The sequence below is a fragment of the Oncorhynchus kisutch genome, linkage group LG17 (genome assembly GCF_002021735.2).
Source record: "Oncorhynchus kisutch isolate 150728-3 linkage group LG17, Okis_V2, whole genome shotgun sequence".
Classification (NCBI taxonomy): domain Eukaryota; kingdom Metazoa; phylum Chordata; class Actinopteri; order Salmoniformes; family Salmonidae; genus Oncorhynchus; species Oncorhynchus kisutch.
The window spans coordinates 33195546-33216876 of NC_034190.2; the positions used below are offsets into that span (position 1 = coordinate 33195546).

Genomic DNA, 21331 nt, shown 5'->3' on the forward strand with positions numbered 1-21331 from the left:
CCAGGAACACATCGACAACAGCCACCCTCGAAGCATCGTTACCCATCGCTCCACAAAATCCACGGCCCTTGCAGAGCAAAGGGAACAACTACTCCAAGTCTCAGAGCGAGTGACGTTTGAAACGCTATTAGCGCGCACCCCGCTAACTAGCTAGCCATTTCACATCGGTTACACCAGCCTAATCTCGGGAGTTGATAGGCTTGAAGTCATAAACAGCTCAATGCTTGAAGCACAGCGAAGAGCTGCTGGCAAAACGAACGAAAGTGCTGTTTGAATGAACGAACTTTTGGTCATTAATATGGTCGAATCAGGAAACTATCATTTCGAAAACAAAACCTTTATTTCAGTGAAATACGGAACCGTTCCATATTTTATCTAACGGGTGGCATCCCTAAGTCTAAATATTGCTGTTACATTGTACAACCTTCAATGTTATGTCATAATTACGTAAAAATCTGGCATATTAGTTCGCAACGAGCCAGGCGGTCCAAATTGTTGCATATACCCTGACTCTGCGTGCAATGAACGCAAGAGAAGTGACACAATTTCACCTAGTTAATATTGCCTGCTAACCTGGATTTCTTTTAGCTAAATATGCAGGTTTAAAAATATATGCTTCTGTGTATTGATTTTAAGAAAGACATTGGTGTTTATGGTTAGGTACAGTCGTGCAACAATTGTGCTTTTTTTCGCAAATGTGCTTTTGTTAAATCATCCCCCGTTTGGCGAAGTTGGCTGTCTTTGTTAGGAAGAAATAGTCTTCACACAATTCGCAAACAGGCCAGGCGGCCCAAACTGCTGCATATACCCTGACTCTGTTGCAAGAGAAGTGACACAATTTACCTAGTTAAAATAATTCAAAGGTTTAAAATACAATTTAAAAAATGTACATTTAAATACTGCTTTCCGATTATGAAAACTTGAAATCGGCCCTAATTAATCGGACATTCCAATTAATTGGTCAACCTATAATCTGCACACAGTACCCCATAATGGCAAAGTGAAAACAGGTTTTTAGAAATGTTTGCAAATGTATTAAACATTTCTTCAGCATTGAAGATCTCCTAGAACACAGTGGCCTACATCATTCTTAAATGGAAGATGTTTTGAATCACCAAGACTCTTCCTAGAGCTGGCTGCCCGGCCAAACTGATCAATCGGGAGAAGTGCCTTGGTCAGGGAGGTGACCAAGAACCCGATGGTCACTCTGAAAGAGCTCCAGAGTTCCTCTGTGGAGATGGTTGTCCTTCTGGAAGGTTCTCTCATCTCTGCAGCACTCCACCAATCAGGCCTATATGGTAGAGGGGCCAGACGGAAGCCACTCCTCAGTAAAAGGCACATGACAGCCTGCTTGGAGTTTGCCAAAAGGCACCTAAAGACTCTCATACCATGAAAATCAAGATTCTCTGGACTGATGAAACCAAGATTCAACACTTTGGCCTGAATGCCAAGTGTCACGTCTGTCGGAAACTTGGCAGCATAATGCTTTGGATGTTTTTCAGTAGCAAAGACTGGGAGACTAGTCAGGATCAAGGCAAAGATGAAAAGAGCAAAGATTCGAGAGATCCTTGATGAAAACATGCTCAGGACCTCCGACTAGGGTGTAGGTTCAACTTCCAACATGACAACGCCCCTAAGCACACAGCCAAGACAATGCAAGAGTGTCTTCGGGACAAGTCACTGAATGTCCTTGAGTGGTCCCGCCAGAGCCCGGACTTGAACCTGATCGAACATCTCTGCAGAGACCTGAAAATAGCTGCGCAGCAACACTCCCCATTCAACCAGGCAGAGCTTGAGAGGATCTGCAGAGAAGAATGAGAGAAACTCCCCAAATACAGGTGTGCCTAGCCTGAAGTGTCATACCCAAGAAGACTCGAGGCTGTAATCCCTGCCAAAGGTTTTCAACAAAGTACAGAGTAAAGTCTGAATACTTATGTAAATATGATATTTCAGGTTTTTTAATTAGCAAAAATGTACCTGTTTTTACATTCTCATTCTGGGGTATTGTGTGTAGATTGGGGGTATATTGGACTAATCCAATTTAGATTAAGGCTGTAACTTTACAAAATGTGTAAAGTCAAGGGGTCTGAATACTTTCCGAAGGCACTGTATAACAAATACTCCACTTATACCAAGATCCTGCTTACTCTTTTCAAAAACCAGTTGTCTGCTGTAATCCAATAAAACAGAGCCTTTTTAAAGGTAACTCGCTGTGTTTACTCTTTGTCCCATGTATGCAGCATGTCATGAGGTAACTTGGATGCAACGTATTGTGAAGAAACCTTTCTGAGCTCAGGTAAACTCGGATCTTGAGCCAAATCCTGTGAATACTTTCTGCTGGACTACCAATCAAATTACCCTAGCCTTTCAGTATTAGTCCTGTCTGAAAACCATTATGTAACCATCTTATTTGTGTGGTTATAATTGGGAGAACCATTTGAATGTGGCCATCTTTCAATATAGCATACAACAGTTTGTGAGACAGCCAACAGTCTAATTTGTATGCAATTATCATGTGTAATTGTTTTATTGCATTTGTTTGGATTTTTCATTCAGATTTAATGTGGTCATTTCCAAACAATCATTGAACTGTGTAATGTTACAAGCTCCACCATGTAATGTTACCTTAACATACTGTGTGGATTAAGTAATTCATGCGTATTGGAAGTGTGCACTCTCTTTTTTTGGATAGAAGAAGCTTGTATAGGGTATATCAATTAGGATTTTTTTTGGGGCCTTTACTCATAACCCATATTTTCCCACTTCAGACCATATGGGACTTTTCTGTTATTGCAGGAAACTTGCACTATTTCAGTGCTAATGCACTAATCTGCAGCCTACTTATTTGATTTACGAAACACAGATTGCTTCTCTAAATGGACCACTTCACCAATGTCATGGCACGAGAGGGAACTATTCAGCCCTTACTCTACAATGATGCCTTTAACTCAGCACAGCTTTCAATCCTGTGCCACTATCGGGCAGTAATGTGATTTCTGGCCTTTGCCATCCACTTCTGTTGAAAAAATGTTTTGGGCATCCAGTATAATGGTGTCTCACCTCCTGGAAATCCTCCACTTCCTGATGGCTAAGGCCAATTTTAACAATTCATTTTAGGATGTCAGTTCACCATCTACTGTACCAACCTTATTTTAAAGTCTAGTATGGGCTTAGAGAGTAGAGTAACCGCTGTAATAGGGCACTGGGCTGGCATTCTCTCATCTGCTCTTGGCAGATGTAATGTGTCTCAGAAGGTTTACCTTGAGATTTGACTGGTACAGGACAGAGCTAATCACTCCGGGCTGACTGGCCATGGGCCCACCAACAGAACCTGATACGCCAGTAAATTAATTTAGGCAAAGCGCAAGCCTCCTGTTTTTATAGTATTCAAATGTTGACACCACAAATTGTCTGAGTACCAATGCAGCAGGCTGTACACCTTGAGGACACTGTCCATCCCTCAGTTCTTAAGCGGAATTCAAGCGTCATGAATTAACATGAAGTTGGCAAAGCCTTAGTTTAAAGTGTTAAAGCACAAATACAGCATCAGCCATTGGGGTTGTTTCTGCATGTCATCAGCAAAAGCAGGAGAAAAAGATGACCCTTCAGCTTACCATCCTGCAAAAGAGATGACAAGCATCACTGGAGGGATTTGTTCACCTTGTTCAATTCCACCACTGTTGACTCGAGACCATCAGACAACAGAGCTGGAGTTCTGTTACTTCCCACTTAGCCCTGCTGGGGTACATCTAATATTGGTTCAAGGTCCTGAGGCTCTGTCTGCTGGGATATTAGTGGTCAGAGCAACACAGGCAAGATGCACAATGGAGATGAAGTGTGGGTCTTAACAGAAGCAGCCAACATTGTTGAGAACAACCAGAGATTTAAATGGCTTTGCTTGTGCTTCACTTGGTATTTTGCCACAATATCAACAAGAAGATGGCCTGCCCTGCACAACCTGCTGCAATACCTGCAGGCCTATGTTTCAGCTTTTGATAAAGAGATGGTCACATTTTAAGGGACTCAGGCACAGGAATAATGGGCCAGGTGGAAGAGAAATCAGATGCCCCTCACTGTTGGGCCTCTGAGTCAAGGTCGGCCAACAATGCGGAGTGCTTAATAGGAGGAAGTGATTACAAGCTCACAGGAACTCCGGCGTCAAGAGAAAGGCGCTGCCGCCCATGTCAACTCAAACCATTAGGAAGCTGAGCAGGTGCTCCCTCATTGTGTCCCAAACAACTGGATGGCTTGATACTTAAACCCGTATCGTAATGTTTTGGTCCAACATCTGAAAGTGAAAGATAATGAATGTGTATGATGGACTAGTTTAGTTTATTCATTTGAATCATTTTTATAAACAAGCACACACAAACCTTGAAGAAGCCATACATGCATACACATGAGGTAAATCATTGAGGATAACACAAAAAGTTGGACTTATTTCCATTGTGGTCCTCTTGAGACAAGATGGCTAGGCAAGATCGAACACGGAACACAGTATGACAGCTCGATAATAAAACAAAGAAGAAGAACATCTATCTCATCATTGCCGTTACATCATAGGGGCCATTCATATGGAACCAGAATAGTTTATTTTTAAACTACCCAGAGAGGATGTTGTTTTTATGGGCAGAGGCAACTCATTCCACTCTGGGCCCCAGTATACAAGAAAGTACCTTTCCCATCATTACTCCTGAACCTGTATAAGCACACATTAGAAACACCTGATCTGGTGCTGTGATTGTGTGCATCCCTAACACAGGGAAATGAATCAGTTAGATATCTGGGCACAGAAACATAAATACTACAGTAAACCAAACCGTCTAATCTGGGATACCCTAGCCTCAACAGGCAGCCAGCTGAGTTCCTGAAAGCAGCTCCTGCATATGTGAGTACGTGGACTCACCTTCAATACTACCCTGATCAGCTTATTCTGGGCTATCTGGAGCTTCTCCTTCATAAGCTTGGATAAGCCCCCAAACCAGGATGTACTAGCGTAGTCAAAATGGCATTGAAGGAGCTAGCACTTTCAAGTCCTTTATCATGCAGCTTGGGCTTTCTGGACAAAGACTTAGTCCTAGCATCAACCTTCCCTCGCACTTTAGTGGCCATGCTCACACCTCCCAAGCTTCCATCAAGGATGCATCCCAGGTAGCTAACATAGGTTTTAGTAGTCAGCACCTCACCCCCTAACTCCACTCTGATTTTAGAGGACCCTCGATTTAGGTCTGGATCCCAAAATAATTGCCTCAGTTTTCCCTAATAGCTTATCTCCAAGCCACTTGCTAATGTTAGTAAGCTCTGTGCTAAATATACTCTCCAACATAGTTTTACTTTTGTGAGACACCAGAAGTGTAGTTATCCGCATAAAGGAAGACGGCAAGAACAAGCATCTTTCATATGGGGCGGCAGGGTAGCCTAGCGGTTCAAACCCCCGAGCTGACAAGGTACAAATCTTTTGTTCTGCCCCTGAACAGGCAGTTAACCCACTGTTCCTAGGCCGTCATTGAAAATAAGAATTTGTTCTTAACTGACTTGCCTAGTTAAATAAAGGTAAAATAAAGAAATACAAATATTGTTAATATAAAGTAAAAACAGTAGAGGCCCAAGCATGCTCCCCTGCGGAACGCCACAACTCATTGGATTTGCCTGAGACAGTGAACCATTAACCTCTACTACTTACTCCCTACCTGATAAATAGGACTTTACCCAGCCTAGAGGAATACGGCTTAACCCCAGTGCCTCCAGTTTGGAGATTAGGATACAATGGTTAACTGTATCAAAGGCCTTCTGTAGGTCAAGCAGTACAATTCCACAGAGAAATCTCTGTGCATATATCAATCTATTTCCTGGTGAAGTCAGTAAAGTATATATACATTTTTCTAAAACCTGACTGAAAATCATACATTAGACTTTGTTGACATTTATACATTTGCTCATGTACAACTCTCTCCAGTATCTTTGTTATACTGAGGATACCAGGGTCAGACTGTATCGCCTTCTTATGCAGAGGTATAACTTTAGTGTGTTTCATGTCCCTGGGAAAGATGCCTTGTTCAAGCGAGAGATTAACAATATGCGGAATACAAGGGGCAATGTGCTCAGCAGAATCTTTAAGAAACCTTGCAGGAATATTATCCAGGCCTGTGGCTTTGGAGCATTTAAGCTCTGCTAGCATACTGGCTATTTTGGCTGTTGCTACCTTTGCAAAAGAAAAAGAGTTTGGCTGGACCCCTTACTCTGCATAATAGTTCTTGACTTGGTCGTTTCCATACAAACCAGAACAGGTGGCAGGCAGCTTGCTGGCAAAATAAGTTTAAAAAAAGAGTTGAATTCATTGGCATCCTCTGCTTTTTCATATTCCATCTCCCCTAACTTTATGCAGACATCCAGTATTGAAATCCCCTAACAAAATTATTTACTTCAGCAGAGAATCATTACAGTTTGACAACACAAGTTTAAGACCTTCATAGAATGCATTCTGATTGAGTGGCCAGACAATCTCCAGATCAACGCTTAAATCCGATCTGACGTTATAAGTTATGTCCGATCTTACAAACGCACATATCCCCTCCACCTTTCTGATTCTGATCCTTACTATCTCAATTTTGGAGTCTCAAACTGATGAATGCAACCATGTCTTTGTAAAACACAAGACACCCACCTCTGATTTGCGAGCCAACAGGCGTATCTCATTGATCTTCGATAGTACAGTCGTGGTCAAAAGTTTTGAGAATGACACAAATATAAATGTTCACAAGGTCTGCTGCCTCAGTTTGTATGATGGCAATTTGCATATACTCCAGAATGTTATGAAGAGTGATCAGATGAATTGCAATTAATTGCAAAGTCCCTCTTTGCCATGCAAATTAACAGAATTTCAGCCCTGCCACAAAAGGACCAGCTGACATCATGTCAGTGATTCTCTCGTTAACACAGGTGTGAGTGTTGACGAGGACAAGGCTGGAGATCACTCTGTCATGCTGATTGAGTTCAAATAACAGACTGGAAGCTTCAAAAGGAGGGTGGTGCTTGGAATCATTGTTCTTCCTCTGTCAACCATGGTTACCTGCATGGAAACACGTGCCGTCATCATTGCTTTGCACAAAAAGGATATTGCTGCCAGTAAGACTGTACCTAAATCAACCATTTATCGGATCATCAAGAACTTCAAGGAGAGCGGTTCAATTGTTGTGAAGAAGACTTCAAGGTTCCCAAGAAAGTCCAGCAAGAGTCAGGACCGTCTCCTAAAGTTGATTCAGCTGCGGGATCGGGGCACCACCAGTACAGAGCTTGCTCAGGAATGGCAGCAGGCAGGTGTGAGTGCATCTGCACGCACAGTGAGGCAAACTTTTGGAGGATGGCCTGGTGTCAAGAAGGGCAGCAAAGAAGCCACTTCTCTCCAGGGAAAAACATCAGGGACAGACTGATATTCTGCAAAAGGTACAGGGATTGGACTGCTGAGGACTGGGGTAAAGTCATTTTTTCTGATGAATACCCTCCGATTGTTTGGGGCATCCGGAAAAAAGCTTGTCCGGAGAAGACAAGGTGAGAGCTACCATCAGTCCTGTGTCATGCCAACAGTAAAGCATCCTGAGACCATTCATGTGTGGGGTTGCTTCTCAGCCAAGGGAGTGGGCTCGCTCACAATTTTGCCTAAGAACACAGCCATGAATAAAGAATGGTACCAACACATCCTCCGAGAGCAACTTCTCCCAACCATCCAGGAACAGTTTGGTAACGAACAATGTATTTTCCAGCATGATGGAGCACCTTGCCATAAGGCAAAAGTGATAACTAAGTGGCTCGGGGAACAAAACATCAATATTTTGGGTCCATGGCAGGAAACTCCCCAGACCATAATCTCATTGAGAACTTGTGGTCAATCCTCAAGAGGCAGGTGGACAAAGAAAAACCCATGCAAGAATGGGCTGACATCAGTCAGGATGTGGCCCAGAAGTTAATTGACAGCATAGCATGCCAGGGCGGATTACAGAGGTCTTGAAAAAGAAGGGTCAACACTGAAAATATTGACTCTTTGCATCAACTTCATGTAATCAAAAGCCTTTGACAATAAAAGCCTTTGACACTTATGAAATGCTTGTAATTATACTTCAGTATTCCATAGTAACATCTGACAAAAATATCTAAAGACGCTGAAGCAACAAACTTTGGTAACCCAGGTAAGTCCTCTGGTCCCACTCCACCTTCAATGCTCACATACCCAGCGGGTACAGCACACAGACAGCAAAGATACGTTTCATTGACCCCTTTCCCAAAGCCAGGTTCACTGCATTTTAGATGAATCCACTGCACGCATTCCAAACATACCAGACCTTTGCTTTAACTCTTAATCTAATGTTCGCAGGAGGAACATGGCTGCATAGGCCATTTGATGGTGTTGCCGATTAAACTGAGGTCCAGGGCATTGATGGATATCACCCGATAAGAGAAGGCATAGAGTTATTATTTGAGATTATTTTGAGATTTCAGACTGGCTTTTGATGCTCGTTTTGGTTTGTGCCTAGGTGTTATGAAAGTTTGGTATAAAACATTCCTTCCAAACCCAAAAGTTTCAGCATGACTGAGAAGTTGCTGAGAATTTACAGTTCTTTCATCTAGATCGCAGCTGCCGCCATGCCGAACTTGCCGGCCACCATTTTGAGTGAGTATGAGGTGTGTGTGTGATAGCGTTTGTGAGTGAGGGTGTATGCATCACCTGGTAGAAGAAGGCTAGTGATGCTAATAACCAACTCAGTCTATCATCAACATTAGGGGATATTTTCTTTAATAGAGAAGACAGATGAAGGATCATACCAGTGGCACATAGTCATTTGATATGGAACAGGTTTCCTGGTCCACTTTTCAGAAGTCACAGACACAGTTGTGTGATTTGCTGAAAGCATAAATTTAGATATTTTCATTGATCTGAGATGTGTATTTGTCTGGTCTATGAAGTCAGGAACAAGGTCAGATACAATCTACGTCAGAGAAAACCTTGGGGATTGGTGACTGATCAAAATGAGTTTTACATTTTTTTTTACTGTTAACTTGACCTCCATAGACACGGATGCACCACAGGAGGAAACTGCACAGGAGAATGTCAGTGGCACTTTGAGGACACTGCATTCTCTTTGACAACCAATGACATTTGCGAAGCCGGAATTGAGAGTTGATGTAACCAGTTTGAAATCAGGCTTTACTATCTGTGGCAGTGCAGCAAATGCATTGACATGAGGGGGGGGCACAACATTGTTCAAAACGTCTGGGAATGGTTTGTTAAAACTGGCATTGAAGGATCGGTTAGAGCGGGCGTGATTAAAATGTCTGTACCCACGACACGCTTTCATGTCAGCTGTGACCTAGATAAACCGGCACACTGTGTGGTGACTTGGTACGGTCGGAAAAGTACCTCGCTGACACAATACAAAACGCCAGGCAGATGAAGGTGAACTGGTAACAACGCAGAGTGGACTACTGGAACCAGGGTTAGGGGGTGACACTTCTCTAACCCCAAGAGGAACTTTGCCATAATTGTATATTATTGGATTCTATGCACTGACTGCATTGAAGGAACACATCAGAGGCAACTAAATATATTCAGGACATATCATGTTCAGCATATGAACATCTATATTATTGGATTGTATCACTGGGGCAATGAATACATGCAAAGATGACAGTCCCTCGGTATAATGGCGTAGGTTGTGAGCAGAGAGAAGACAAAGTTAATTCTAGACATGAGCTTGAAATTGGGTCACTCCTCTGGTCAGGATTCTTTATTTGATTTGTCTATTTATTCTTGATATTGGAATATTTGAGACCAGTGGAACCATAAGAGATGTCCCAAACGGAAGATGGTGAAGTGAAAAGATCATCCGCTTCCTGTGACCAACTGTAAAGCTTGTGCAAGAGTCACAATAACATTACATCGTTATACTACAGTCGCTGTAGCAGCAACACATTACTCCTTCAGCCAAGTCATTTTCAATACCGCTCCACTGCGATACGTTGATGGGATGCTCTGTTCCGTTTAAAAGCTAAATGAATTCAGGTTCATTTGGTCTCCTACCAATTTGAATGGGATCGCTATGTAACATTGTTCTCGGCTGTATCAGTTCATTACCTGAATAATGTCCCTCAGCCACCAGATGGCAAATGTGATTTTAAACAGAACATGCTGCCCGAAAAATAGCACACTGTTTGAATACATTCTTTGTATTCTTCAGATTTCAATGCCCTCATACAATTGTGTAACAGCCCCCTTTTCAGACACAGAGATCCAGCTATGGTGTCTTCAGCCCAGGCTTTTTAGGCTGGGTTCAAAAGTGCTGTGCAGTACATTGAGAACAGACCTCTGTTCACTACCCTGGATCATATCCCAGTTTCAAACTCGGAACACAAAGGCAAATATGAGACGACAGACTGGATTCGGTGTGATGGGTAGCGTGCATGGACTGAACCGTTCGGGAGTCTAGAGATGGTGGCCTAATGGTATATCTGTCAACAGCTATACAGCATGAATCCCCTTTGCCTTGCGAGTCAGGGTAATGTAAGGACAAGTTCATGGGAGGCGCATCTCTGGACACTGCCATAGCTGCGTCAAAGCAGTCGCTCACGTTGTGGGTTGGTTCAGCCCAGTAAAGAACTCTGTGTTCTCTATTCGTCCCATATAGGCTACATAGTCATGTGGGGGCATTATCCCAGGTGGGGTTATTGGGGATTAACTGGATTAAAAAATGGTTTGCACTGTAGACCGTTGTGCGACAGACGTTGGGAATGCTTTATTTGCAGTGTGTCGCAACATGGGAGCAGGCAGCCAGGCATTTGATATGTAGGCCGACGCAGTGCTCAGGGACCTCAGGCTGCAGCAGCAGATACGTGGGGGAGGGCGGGGAGACGGGGAGAGTCGTCCTTAACATGACCCAGTGAGCACCAGAGACTGGGTTGCTCTCTCCTCGCTCGCCCTCTGCTGCGTAATCGCTGGGGGAAAGCAGTAGCTGCGGCTGGCACAGATGCTGCTGCTGCCAAGACGAGAGCGTACAGCATTAACACATGCTCATCTGTACCGCCATGCGTGTTTACATAGCACTGCCTGGGTATGCATATCTGGGTCAGCAGAGAATGGGTATGTATTCTACCTCTCATTGCTGGTCGCTGACACCATTTATTTAACTTTCTTGCATATCTAATTATTTTCCCTCGCCCCCCTCTCTGATTAGGATGGAAGCCCACAGCTGGTCACACCCTTGATTTGTCCAGTTCTCTTTAACATTAACTCTTCGATGGCTAATATCAAGCAGTCTCCCATTGAGCAAGGCAATAAATCTTAAGTGGGGATTTTCAGCACAACGGGACATTTCTCTTTGGGTAAATGCATCTCCAGTGAAATGGACTTGTTACTGTGTGAAGCCCTAATATAACTAATTATATGAAGATATAGGTTGACCGCAAAAGTGACTAGTTCTACCAAGACAGTCCCCTTCACTATGTCCATCATTGTAACACTGGTAGGACAGGTGATAACAATTTCAAGTATGGTCAAAACTGTACTTGAAATGTTATATCACCCCACTCTGGCTTACTTTATTCAAAGTTGGTTTAGAAAAACAATAACATTGCAAATAGCTCCACCTCCTGGAATAAAAAGACAGCCATACCAGAAGAATCTGAACCATAGAGTATACCTCAGCACGGCTCATTCTTAATAAACCTATCAGGTGGTATAAATACAACTGATTGACAAATATTGCCATTTAAGGATGTACAGTTCAAATAATGACATCTAATATCCTATTAAAATCATATTTCCCTCAAGTATGTTTTGCTGCGTAGATGACTGTTAAAATACTTCTGAAATGGCATGTCAGTTATGACAAAATTGTGGAACGCAAATGCATCTTAACTTGAGTTTGTAGTAGATCAAACAATAATTGCGCAAAAGTCAAATCAGGGGGCAGTGTTGTCCACATTTCTAATAACAAGCATGGCACAAACAAAATTATACATTTTGATCTCAATGGCTTGCAGTTTTCCTATAGCTTGACATTGACTACTGAAAATCTGTTTCTTCCCTGCAAAACCACTGGTCTGAAACTAAATACATTTTCTTGACAACGTTTATTTTAGCTTCGGATAAAAAGTATTCATGAAAGTAAGATATAATAAATAGACTAATCATACTTGTCAATTATTACAGCAATTAAGGATGGCAAAAGGCTTATCATAGTACAGAATTTATAAGGTTCCCCATCTACTGAAAACAGAGAACCAAAACAATAACTTACAATTCACCATCCCCCTCAATTGATTGTTATTTGATGTACAGTTGCATATAACCTGTACATCCAGATTTTAGCATAGTTCTTGAAGATAAGCAGAGGAAGAAAAGTTTTAAAAGTTAAAGTAAAATTGGCTCTTGATTATAAAGGAACCATACCAAGTGCTTGTGGTATCTTCACCCTATATATTGTCATTGTACACCTGAAAGATTTTAACCCGTAATTTTTTGGGGGGGAAAGCACAAGTTACTTACTTTAGAAAAAACTGCCATCTGAAGCAAATTGAATGAAGATGTTTCATGTGTATTTTTATAACGCATCTAAAATGAACAGTCACTTTCTTCAACTCATAGCTTAAAAGACTGAGGTAATGTTTACTAAGTCCTGAATTACAGCACACATGCCTTTTTCATTTGGAAAGCCAACATACAAACAAAAAAACACCCCCAAAAACTGAGCATAATATTAACCAAGCTTACGCCATATTTCGTCATTTAAGACTAACAAAGAACTTGAATACATATAAAAACAGTTTTGTAGAACTAAAGCACTGGTTCCATTTAAAACAACCCAAAAACATGGCACTGATTTAAGTAATATTCACAAATCTGTGAGGTTTTAAAAACCGTTTTGTCAGTACATCAAAGAAAATACATGGGAAATTCCCTTGAACCTTGACACAATTTCACGATTTAAAAAAAGAATTGTTAAATGTTATCACATAAACCTACAGGAAAAAGGTGAGGTTTAACCTCATCGACATGTCTTGGATTTAGTAAAGATAGCAAGGTCAAATATGACTCAAATATCCCAAAAGACCAAATAGCATTTTAAACAAAGGTAAAACATACTGTATGTATCCATTATTCCTTGCTAAAATTATTTGGCATCATACACCTCTTGTTTCTTTGTGTCTGGTTGGTCCATGCAGTATAACACTTATTAGTACATTTCACCTGTGTTTTTCATCTCCTCTTCTGTAGGCAAACATTGTGAATTCTGTGGGAGCAAAACACATCCCAAATGAGAAAAGTAGAAGAAAATCTCATGTTAAGTGTTCACATTTCCTCATTGACTGTATAAAAGAGGAAATAAAGGTAAAAGGTCATTACAGTTGTATTAGGCTAATTTAATTCAGAGGGGGGAAAAACTTGCCATGTTAAAATGTAAAAAAAAACATCCAGGACACACAAGGAATGAATGCCTTTACAATTATAAAATGATTTCATTCATGAGTTCATTCTACCCATCCTTTTCATCGTCACTCACCTTTAAATCACTGATCCTCTGACTCCGGCTGTGATTGCTTGATACATTGAGGCTCTCCCGTGGTTTCATTGTCATTATTGTCAACTTCATCATTGTTATTTTCATCATCTTTGTTATTGTTGTCATTGTTCATTTCATCAGTGACGACATCCCCTTGCTCTTTCACTTCCATCTCTGCCTCACTGTCGCCATGTGTCTCCTCTTCACCGTCACTGAAAGGGTCAAGGCCTTTCTCTTCCCTCCTGCTGATCTCCGCAAACCAGTCCCGCACCTGCTCATAGCTCATACTGGACTTGGCCACCAGTTCATCCAAATCTTTCTCATTTAAGACCTTATGCTTGAGGTAGTGCTCCTTTAAAATCTCTTTACCCGTCTTGACTTTGATGGTAGGGGTTGTTTGTTTGCAGGGGTATGGCCGCCTCGTCCTCCTGGACCAACCTCGAAAGCGTTTCCGTGGCTTCTTCTTAAGTTCACCTCCGTTCATTGCCTCGTTAACTTTTCCACTCTGGTACAAGTAGTACCACTTCAGGTTGCTGTTCTTGCAGGCATACCGGGTGTCTCCAAACCAGTTAACAATGTAGGTTCTGGGTAACCCGCTCTCCTCTGCCATCTTGTCGTACTCTTCAGCAGAGGGCCACTGGGTACGAACAAAGGTGCTTTTCAGGACGTGGAGCTGCTCTGGGGTTTTCTTCATTATCTTTCGGCCGCTGGGTGGAGTCTGAGCCTCTTGCCCAGAGGAAGGCGCTTTGATCCGTTCACTCTCCGGCTCCTCTGTGCCATCAGAGTCCACTGGCATTTTTCTCCTCTCTGAGAACCAGGCGTCCACCTCTCGCCTAGTCAGTTTAGTCTCCATCCTAAGCCTACTTAGCTCCTCATCGCTAGGTGTGTCAGACTTCTGGTAGCTGGCCTCCAAAAGCAGAAGCTGCTCCGGAGTCTTTTCCTTGAACTTCTGAGGTGTGAAGTCAGGAAAGGCGTGGCGGAACTTGATTCGTGGATCATAAATGGGCCCTTGGGTTGTCGGAGAGGATTCACTGGCTTCGTCGCTGGAGTCGATCACAATGGCTGTGCTGCTGCTGCCGTCGTTACTTATGGTGCTGACTGAAATGTCATTTAAGGCAACGCCGTGGTGGTCCTTTGAGTTGCGTTGGTTATAGCGTGTATCGCTGAACCACTTCTTTATTGCTCTTTTGGTGAGGTTAGTGACCTTCATCAACCGAGAGATTTCTGCCTCAGTGGCAAACTGTCGTCTCAGGTAACTGGCCTTCAGCTCTGCTAGTTGCTCCTTGGATTTTTTAGGCCGTGCTCCCAGGGAATCAGGACTGAGTGGAGAAGCAGTCTCAGAGGTGGAGGGTTCTGGCACCTTACTGACACTGGTTCTGGGGTTGGAGACCCCAGCTACAGCTAACGTGATGGGTGAGGCCACAGGGACAGCGTTGCCACCCCCTACCTGAGTCAAAACCATCCCTGGTTGCCCTACAAGCTGACAAGTCTGAAAGATGGACTGCAGGCCATTGGCTGCTGTTGCAAAATTGGCTGGGATGACAGTGATGGTCTGTGGCACCGCCTGCACTGAGCCGTTAAACTTCTTCCTCCTGGCCTCCTCCACCTCCTCTGGGGTCCAGCTCACACCGTGCTTCAGCCGCTGAGCAGAGAACCACACCTTTATCTGCTCCTCTGTGAACTTGGTTTGGGCTGCTAGACCCATGATCTCTGACACAGATGGGTAAGGGAACCTGTTGTAGGCACTGACCAGCAGGACATTATTGTCCATGGCCCCATTGTATGTGGGGATACTACTGACTGGGATGAGGAGCTGGGTCTGGGAGGTCTGCTGATTCTGTAGGGCAGACAGAACTTGAGCCAATGTCCCTGGGGGGAGCATTGTGGCAGAGTTACTGGTCTTTATTTGGAGCACGTTTGGGCTGTTGACCATTATGCTCTGCTGAATAGGTTGAACGGTCAGAGGGGTCGACACAGACACTACATTGGGGGTGACAGGAGGGGGGACCACCTCCTCCGTCTCTTCCTCACCATCACTCTCCACTTTAATGACACTGTAATCTGCCATTTTGTGTGACCCTGTAAACTTCTTGGCCTCCGCCCTACTCTTGATCTTCATGATTGGCGTTTTGCTTAGGGCAATACCCTTACAGGATGTGTCCTCATCCTCCTCAACCTTAACAAAACTGCCATCAAAGGTCAAGTCATTGACTCTCTGCTCAAAGATGGTTTGATTGTTGCGCTTCACCATAGTCCTGGTGAAATTGTCTTCTCCAGGGTGGTGACGTGCATTATGCTCCAACAATGCATCATACCTCTTGGTGTGAAAGTCACACTCAACACACACATAAGATGAGTTTAGAACTATATTTGGGTGCTCAGTGTCCACATGCAAGGTAAACATATTGAGCTGTGAGGTCTGAAAGCTGCAGTACTTGCACTCATAACCTCCTTCTGCCGTACTCGAGTCCATAGTTTTAATGAAGTGGTCGATGGCCTGTGAGTCCTCCTCATTCGGGATGCTTTCAGTTGAGTTTTCCACAGGACAGTCAGCGGCCCCCTCCTCAGCCTCTCCATCTCCCTCTGTAACGACCTCCATGTCAGGGTCTGAATCCACCATTTGAACAGGGGGGACCATGCAAGGCGTTGTTGATTTTCTTCTGCTCGCCATTATCTGTCTTATCTGAGCTTGTGTTGAATATATCTCTTTTTTTAATCTAAATCTTGGTTCAGGACTTGTTGCTCCATTCAGGCACTCAAACTTGAAAGTTGGCTTATTCTTAAATCCTGCAAGAGAGAGCCATATTATGTGCACATACTTGAGAGATAAATTCAAGGTCTAAACAATTTACATGAATGCCTATCTACTAGAAAATGTAGAGGGGGGCTTTTACTGCAATATATATACTGAGCAAAAATATAAATGCAAATATTTCAAAGATTTTGCTGATTTACAGTTCATATAAGGAAATCAGTCAATACGATGTGAGCAAATGAGATGAGATAAGGGAGGTAAAGGCAAAAAAAGGCCATGGTGGCAAAGTAAATACAATATAGCAAGTAAAACACTGGAATGGTAGATTTGCAGTGGAAGAATGTGCAAAGTAGAAATAAAAAATGGGGTGCAAAGGAGCAAAATAAATAAATACATAAAATAAATACAGTAGGGAAAGAGGTAGTTGTTTGGGCTAAATTATAGGTGGGCTATGTACAGGTGCAGTAATCTGTAAGCTGCTCTGACAGCTGGTGCTTAAAGCTAGTGAGGGAGATAAGTGTTTCCAGTTTCAGAGATTTTTGTAGTTCGTTCCAGTCATTGGCAGCAGAGAACTGGAAGGAGAGGCGGCCAAAGAAAGGAATTGGTTTTTGGGAGTGACCAGAGAGATATCTGCTGGAGGGCGTGCTACAGGTGGGTGATGCTATGGTGACCAGCGAGCTGAGATAAGGGGGGACTTTACCTAGCAGGGTCTTGTAGATGATATGGAGCCAGTGGGTTTGGCGACGAGTATGAAGAGAGGGCCAGCCAACGAGAGCGTACAGGTCGCAATGGTGGGTAGTATATGGGGCTTTGGTGACAAAACGGATGGCACTGTGATAGACTGCATCCAATTTGTTGAGTAGGGTATTGGAGGCTATTTTGTAAATGACATCGCCGAAGTCGAGGATTGGTAGGATGGTCAGTTTTACAAGGGTATGTTTGGCAGCATGAGTGAAGGATGCTTTGTTGCGAAATAGGAAGCCCATTCTAGATTTAACTTTTGATTGGAGATGTTTGATGTGGGTCTGGAAGGAGAGTTTACAGTCTAACCAGACACCTAGGTATTTGTAGTTGTCCACGTATTCTAAATCAGAGCCGTCCAGAGTAGTGATGTTGGACAGGCGGGCAGGTGCAGGCAGCGATCGGTTGAAGAGCATGTATTTAGTTTTACTTGTATTTAAGAGCAATTGGAGGCCACGGAAGGAGAGTTGTACGGCATTGAAGCTTGCCTGGAGGGTTGTTAACAGTGTCCAAAGGGCCAGAAGTATACAGAATGGTGTCGTCTGCGTAGAGGTGGATCAGAGACTCACCAGCAGCAAGAGCGACATCATTGATGTATACAGAGAAGAGAGTCGGTCCAAGAATTGAACCCTGTGGCACACCCATAGAGACTGCCAGAGGTCCGGACAGCAGACCCTCCTATTTGACACACTGAACTCTATCAGAGAAGTAGTTGGTGAACCAGGCGAGGCAATCATTTGAGAAACCAAGGCTGTCGAGTCTGCCGATGAGGATGTGGTGATTGACAGAGTTGAAAGCCTTTGCTAGATCAATGAATACGGATGCACAGTAATGTTTCTTATCAATGGCGGTTAAGATAGTTTAAAATGGCTTTATTACAAACAGAAATACTCCTCAGCACCCCGCCCTTCCCCCTCTGATGATCCCACAGGTGAGGAAACCAGATGTGGAGGTCATGGGTTGGCGTGGTTACACGTGGTCTGTGGTTGTGATGCCGGTTGGATGTACTGACAAATTCTCTAAAATGATGTTGGAGGCGGCTTACGGTAGAGAAATTAACATTAAATTATCTGTAAACAGCTCTGGTAGACATTACTACAGTCAGCATGCAAATTGTATGCTACAGGACTGTTTTGCTAGCACAGACTGGAATATGTTCCGGGATTCATCCAATGGCATTGAGTATACCACCTCAGTCATCAGCTTCATCAATAACTGCATCGACGACGTGGTCCCCACAGTGACCGTACGTACATATCCCAACCAGAAGCCATGGATTACAGGCAAAATCCGCATCGAGCTATGCCCTCAGACGAAACATCAAACAAGCAAAGCGTCAATACAGGATTAAGATTGAATCCAACTACACCGGCTCTGACGCACGTCGGATGTGGCAGGGCTTAAACTATTACGGACTACAAAAGGGAAACCCCGACGCGAGTTGCCCAGTGACACGAGCCTACCAGATGAGCTAAATGCCTATAGGGAGGTCAGAGAACTGGCAGTGTGGTGCCAGGACAACAACCTCTCCCTCAATGTGAGCAAGACAAAGGAGCTGATCGTGATTTACAGGAAAGGCGGGCCAAATAGGCCCCCCATTAACATTGACGGGGCTGTAGTGGAGCGGGTCGAGAGTGTCCACTTCACCAACAAACCATCATGGTCCAAACACACCAAGACAGTTGTGAAGAGGGCACGACCAAACCTTTTCCCCCTCAGGAGACTGAAAAGATTTGGCATGGGTCCTCAGATCCTCAAACGGTTCTACAGCTGCACCATCGAGAACATCCTGACCGGTTACATCACCGCCTGGTATGGCAACTGCTCGGCATCCGACTGTAATGCACTACAGAGGGTAGTGCGTACGGCCCAGTACATCACTGGGGCCAAGCTTCCTGCCATCCAGGACCTATATAATAGGCAGTGTCAGAGGAAAGACCATAAATATTGTCAGACTCCAGTCACCCAAGTCATAGACTTTTCTCTGCTACCGCACGGCACGGCAAGTCTAGGACCAAAAGGCTCCTTAAACAGCTTCTACCCCCAAGCCATAAGGCTGCTGAACAATTAATCAAATAGCCACCGGACTATTTACAAAGACACTCTCCCCTCCCCATTATCTATGCATAGTCACTTCACCACCACCTACATGTACAAATTACCTAAACTAACCTGTACCCCGCACACTGACTCGGTACCCTGTATATAGCCTCGTTATTGTGTTACTTTTTATTTTATTTTCTACTTTAGTTTGTTTGGTAAATATTTTTCTTAACTCTTCTTAAACTGCACTTTTGGTTACGGGCTTGTAAGCAAGCATTTCACAGTAAGGTCTACACTTGTATTCAACGCATGTGACAAAGTTTGATTTGACATTTCGTGGATCTTTTATTTATTTAAACTCATGAAACAGGGGACCAGCACTTTACATGTTGCGTTTATATTTTTGTTCAGTGTACTTTAACAGATTGTTGTAGGTGTGGTGGGACATGTATATCAAGTTTAATTCCACTAATACGCAAACATTAAGTCGTTGCATTGTTTCCACTGCCATGACTAAACTCCACGCGCAACATTGATGCTAGTCTTTAAATAGCGCGAGCGCTGTACAAAACACGCTTAATATGTGGCTGTTTATACTGTATGCATTCTAGCTCAACGCAAATGGATGTGAGAAAACTGCAGTATAAAACATTTGATTCCTAAATCGTGGAATATTGATAATACTTCTGTATCATTAGCCTGCTAACTACCAGTGTGTTTAACAACTTGTCAGTCAGTTACACTGCAAAGAATATTCATCTGTTAGTTGTCCCCTTGTGCCTCTGTCACGAGTGTACGGTATGTTGCTGTTTTTGGGGGGGATGGGAGTATTTTGCAAAAAGTGGGAAATGGTAGTCAAAGCTTATTAATGGCAGCTATTACGTGAATGTATGATTAACTTCGCATGGTGTTCATTTTATTACATACCCGTGCAGATAACTGTCGTTTACAAGCATCTTGCAACAACCACTTAGCTTCCAATCTGACTGCTGATGCGCCTTCTTCCGCCTTTGCCGTCGTTCCCTCACCAACAAATGCACTGTCGACTCCGGCAGTGGCACACAGGCGCAGCAAGTCCATCTGTTGTTACCATAGACGCAGAGCAGAATAGTGAATGCGCCGAGATTCGTTTGGTTTTTCACTCCCTTCCCCTTTGCCTACAAAACGTCGCCTTGTTTGGTTTGTTCATGCATTAAAACCGACCTAGATGTAGGCATCGATAGCTCATCGAATCTAACGAGTCATTTTTTTCTCCCAGAGCGTCATGACAAATATTTTACGTCATAACGTCATCGTAAAGCGACTTCCTCCATGGGGGAAAAAAAATAAAAACCACCAGAGAGGAAGAGGCTCATTATATAAATAATCTTTGAAAGAATTGAACTCTTCTCAATTATCTAAAAGCCCATCATTTTAACGTGAAATGTTGGAAAATTATCAAATTGACCAATAAAAGTCATAAAAAAGGATGTAAATAATATGCAATTAAATCAAATTGTATTTGTCAGATTTGCCAAATACAACAGGTGTAGACTTTACAGTGAAATGCTTACAAGCCCTTAAACACTCTTAAAACGGCAACAATAAAATAAAAATCAACAATAAAATAGCAGTAACAAGGCTACAGTTGAAGTTAGAAGTTTACATACACCAGCTCTGTCAGGAGGAGGTGTAACTGAGTCAGGTTTGTAGACCTCCTTGCTCGAACACTCTTTTTCAGTTCTGCCCAAAAATGTTCTATAGGTTTGAGGTCAGTTAGGACATCTACTTTGTGCATGACACAAGTAATTGTTCCAACAATTGTATGCAGACAGATTATTTCACTTATAACTCACTGTGTCACAGTTTCAGTGGGTCAGAAGTTGACATACACTAAGATGACTGTGCCTTGGAAAATTACAGAAAATGATGTCATGGCTTTGGAAGCTTCTTATAGGCTAATTGACATAATTTGAGTCAATTGGGGGTGTACCTGTATTTCAAGGCCATACCTTCAAACTCAGTGTCTCTTTGCTTGACATCATGGGAAAATCATACCACTCAGGAAGGAGATACGTTCTGTCTCCTAGAGATGAACGTACTTTGGTGCGAAAAGTACAAATCAATCCCAGAACAACAGCAAAGGACCTTGTGAAGATGCTGACGGAAACGGATACAAACGTATCTATATCCACGGTAAATCGAGTCCTACATAACCTGAAAGGCCGCTCAGCAAGGAAGAAGCCACTGTTCCAAAACCACC

The 21331-nt window shown here is 43.2% G+C and overlaps 1 protein-coding gene across 1 annotated transcript; it reads right to left on the reverse strand.

Annotated features, from left to right (window-relative positions):
* Positions 1-11949: 11949 nt before the first annotated feature.
* On the reverse strand, positions 11950-20421 carry LOC109907501 (zinc fingers and homeoboxes protein 1). The gene is made up of 3 exons (XM_020505491.2): positions 20017-20421; positions 13551-16337; positions 11950-13280 (listed from the first exon to the last, which is right to left on the reverse strand). Exon 2 carries the CDS (start codon positions 16219-16221, stop codon positions 13558-13560), a length of 2664 nt encoding a protein of 887 aa, XP_020361080.1. The 5' UTR covers positions 16222-16337; positions 20017-20421; the 3' UTR covers positions 11950-13280; positions 13551-13557.
* Positions 20422-21331: the final 910 nt, after the last annotated feature.

Bases quoted from the DNA above. Each gene is read 5' to 3' on its own strand.
- LOC109907501 (XM_020505491.2), bottom strand. From the start codon at position 16,221: ATGGCGAGCAGAAGAAAATCAACAACGCCTTGCATGGTCCCCCCTGTT.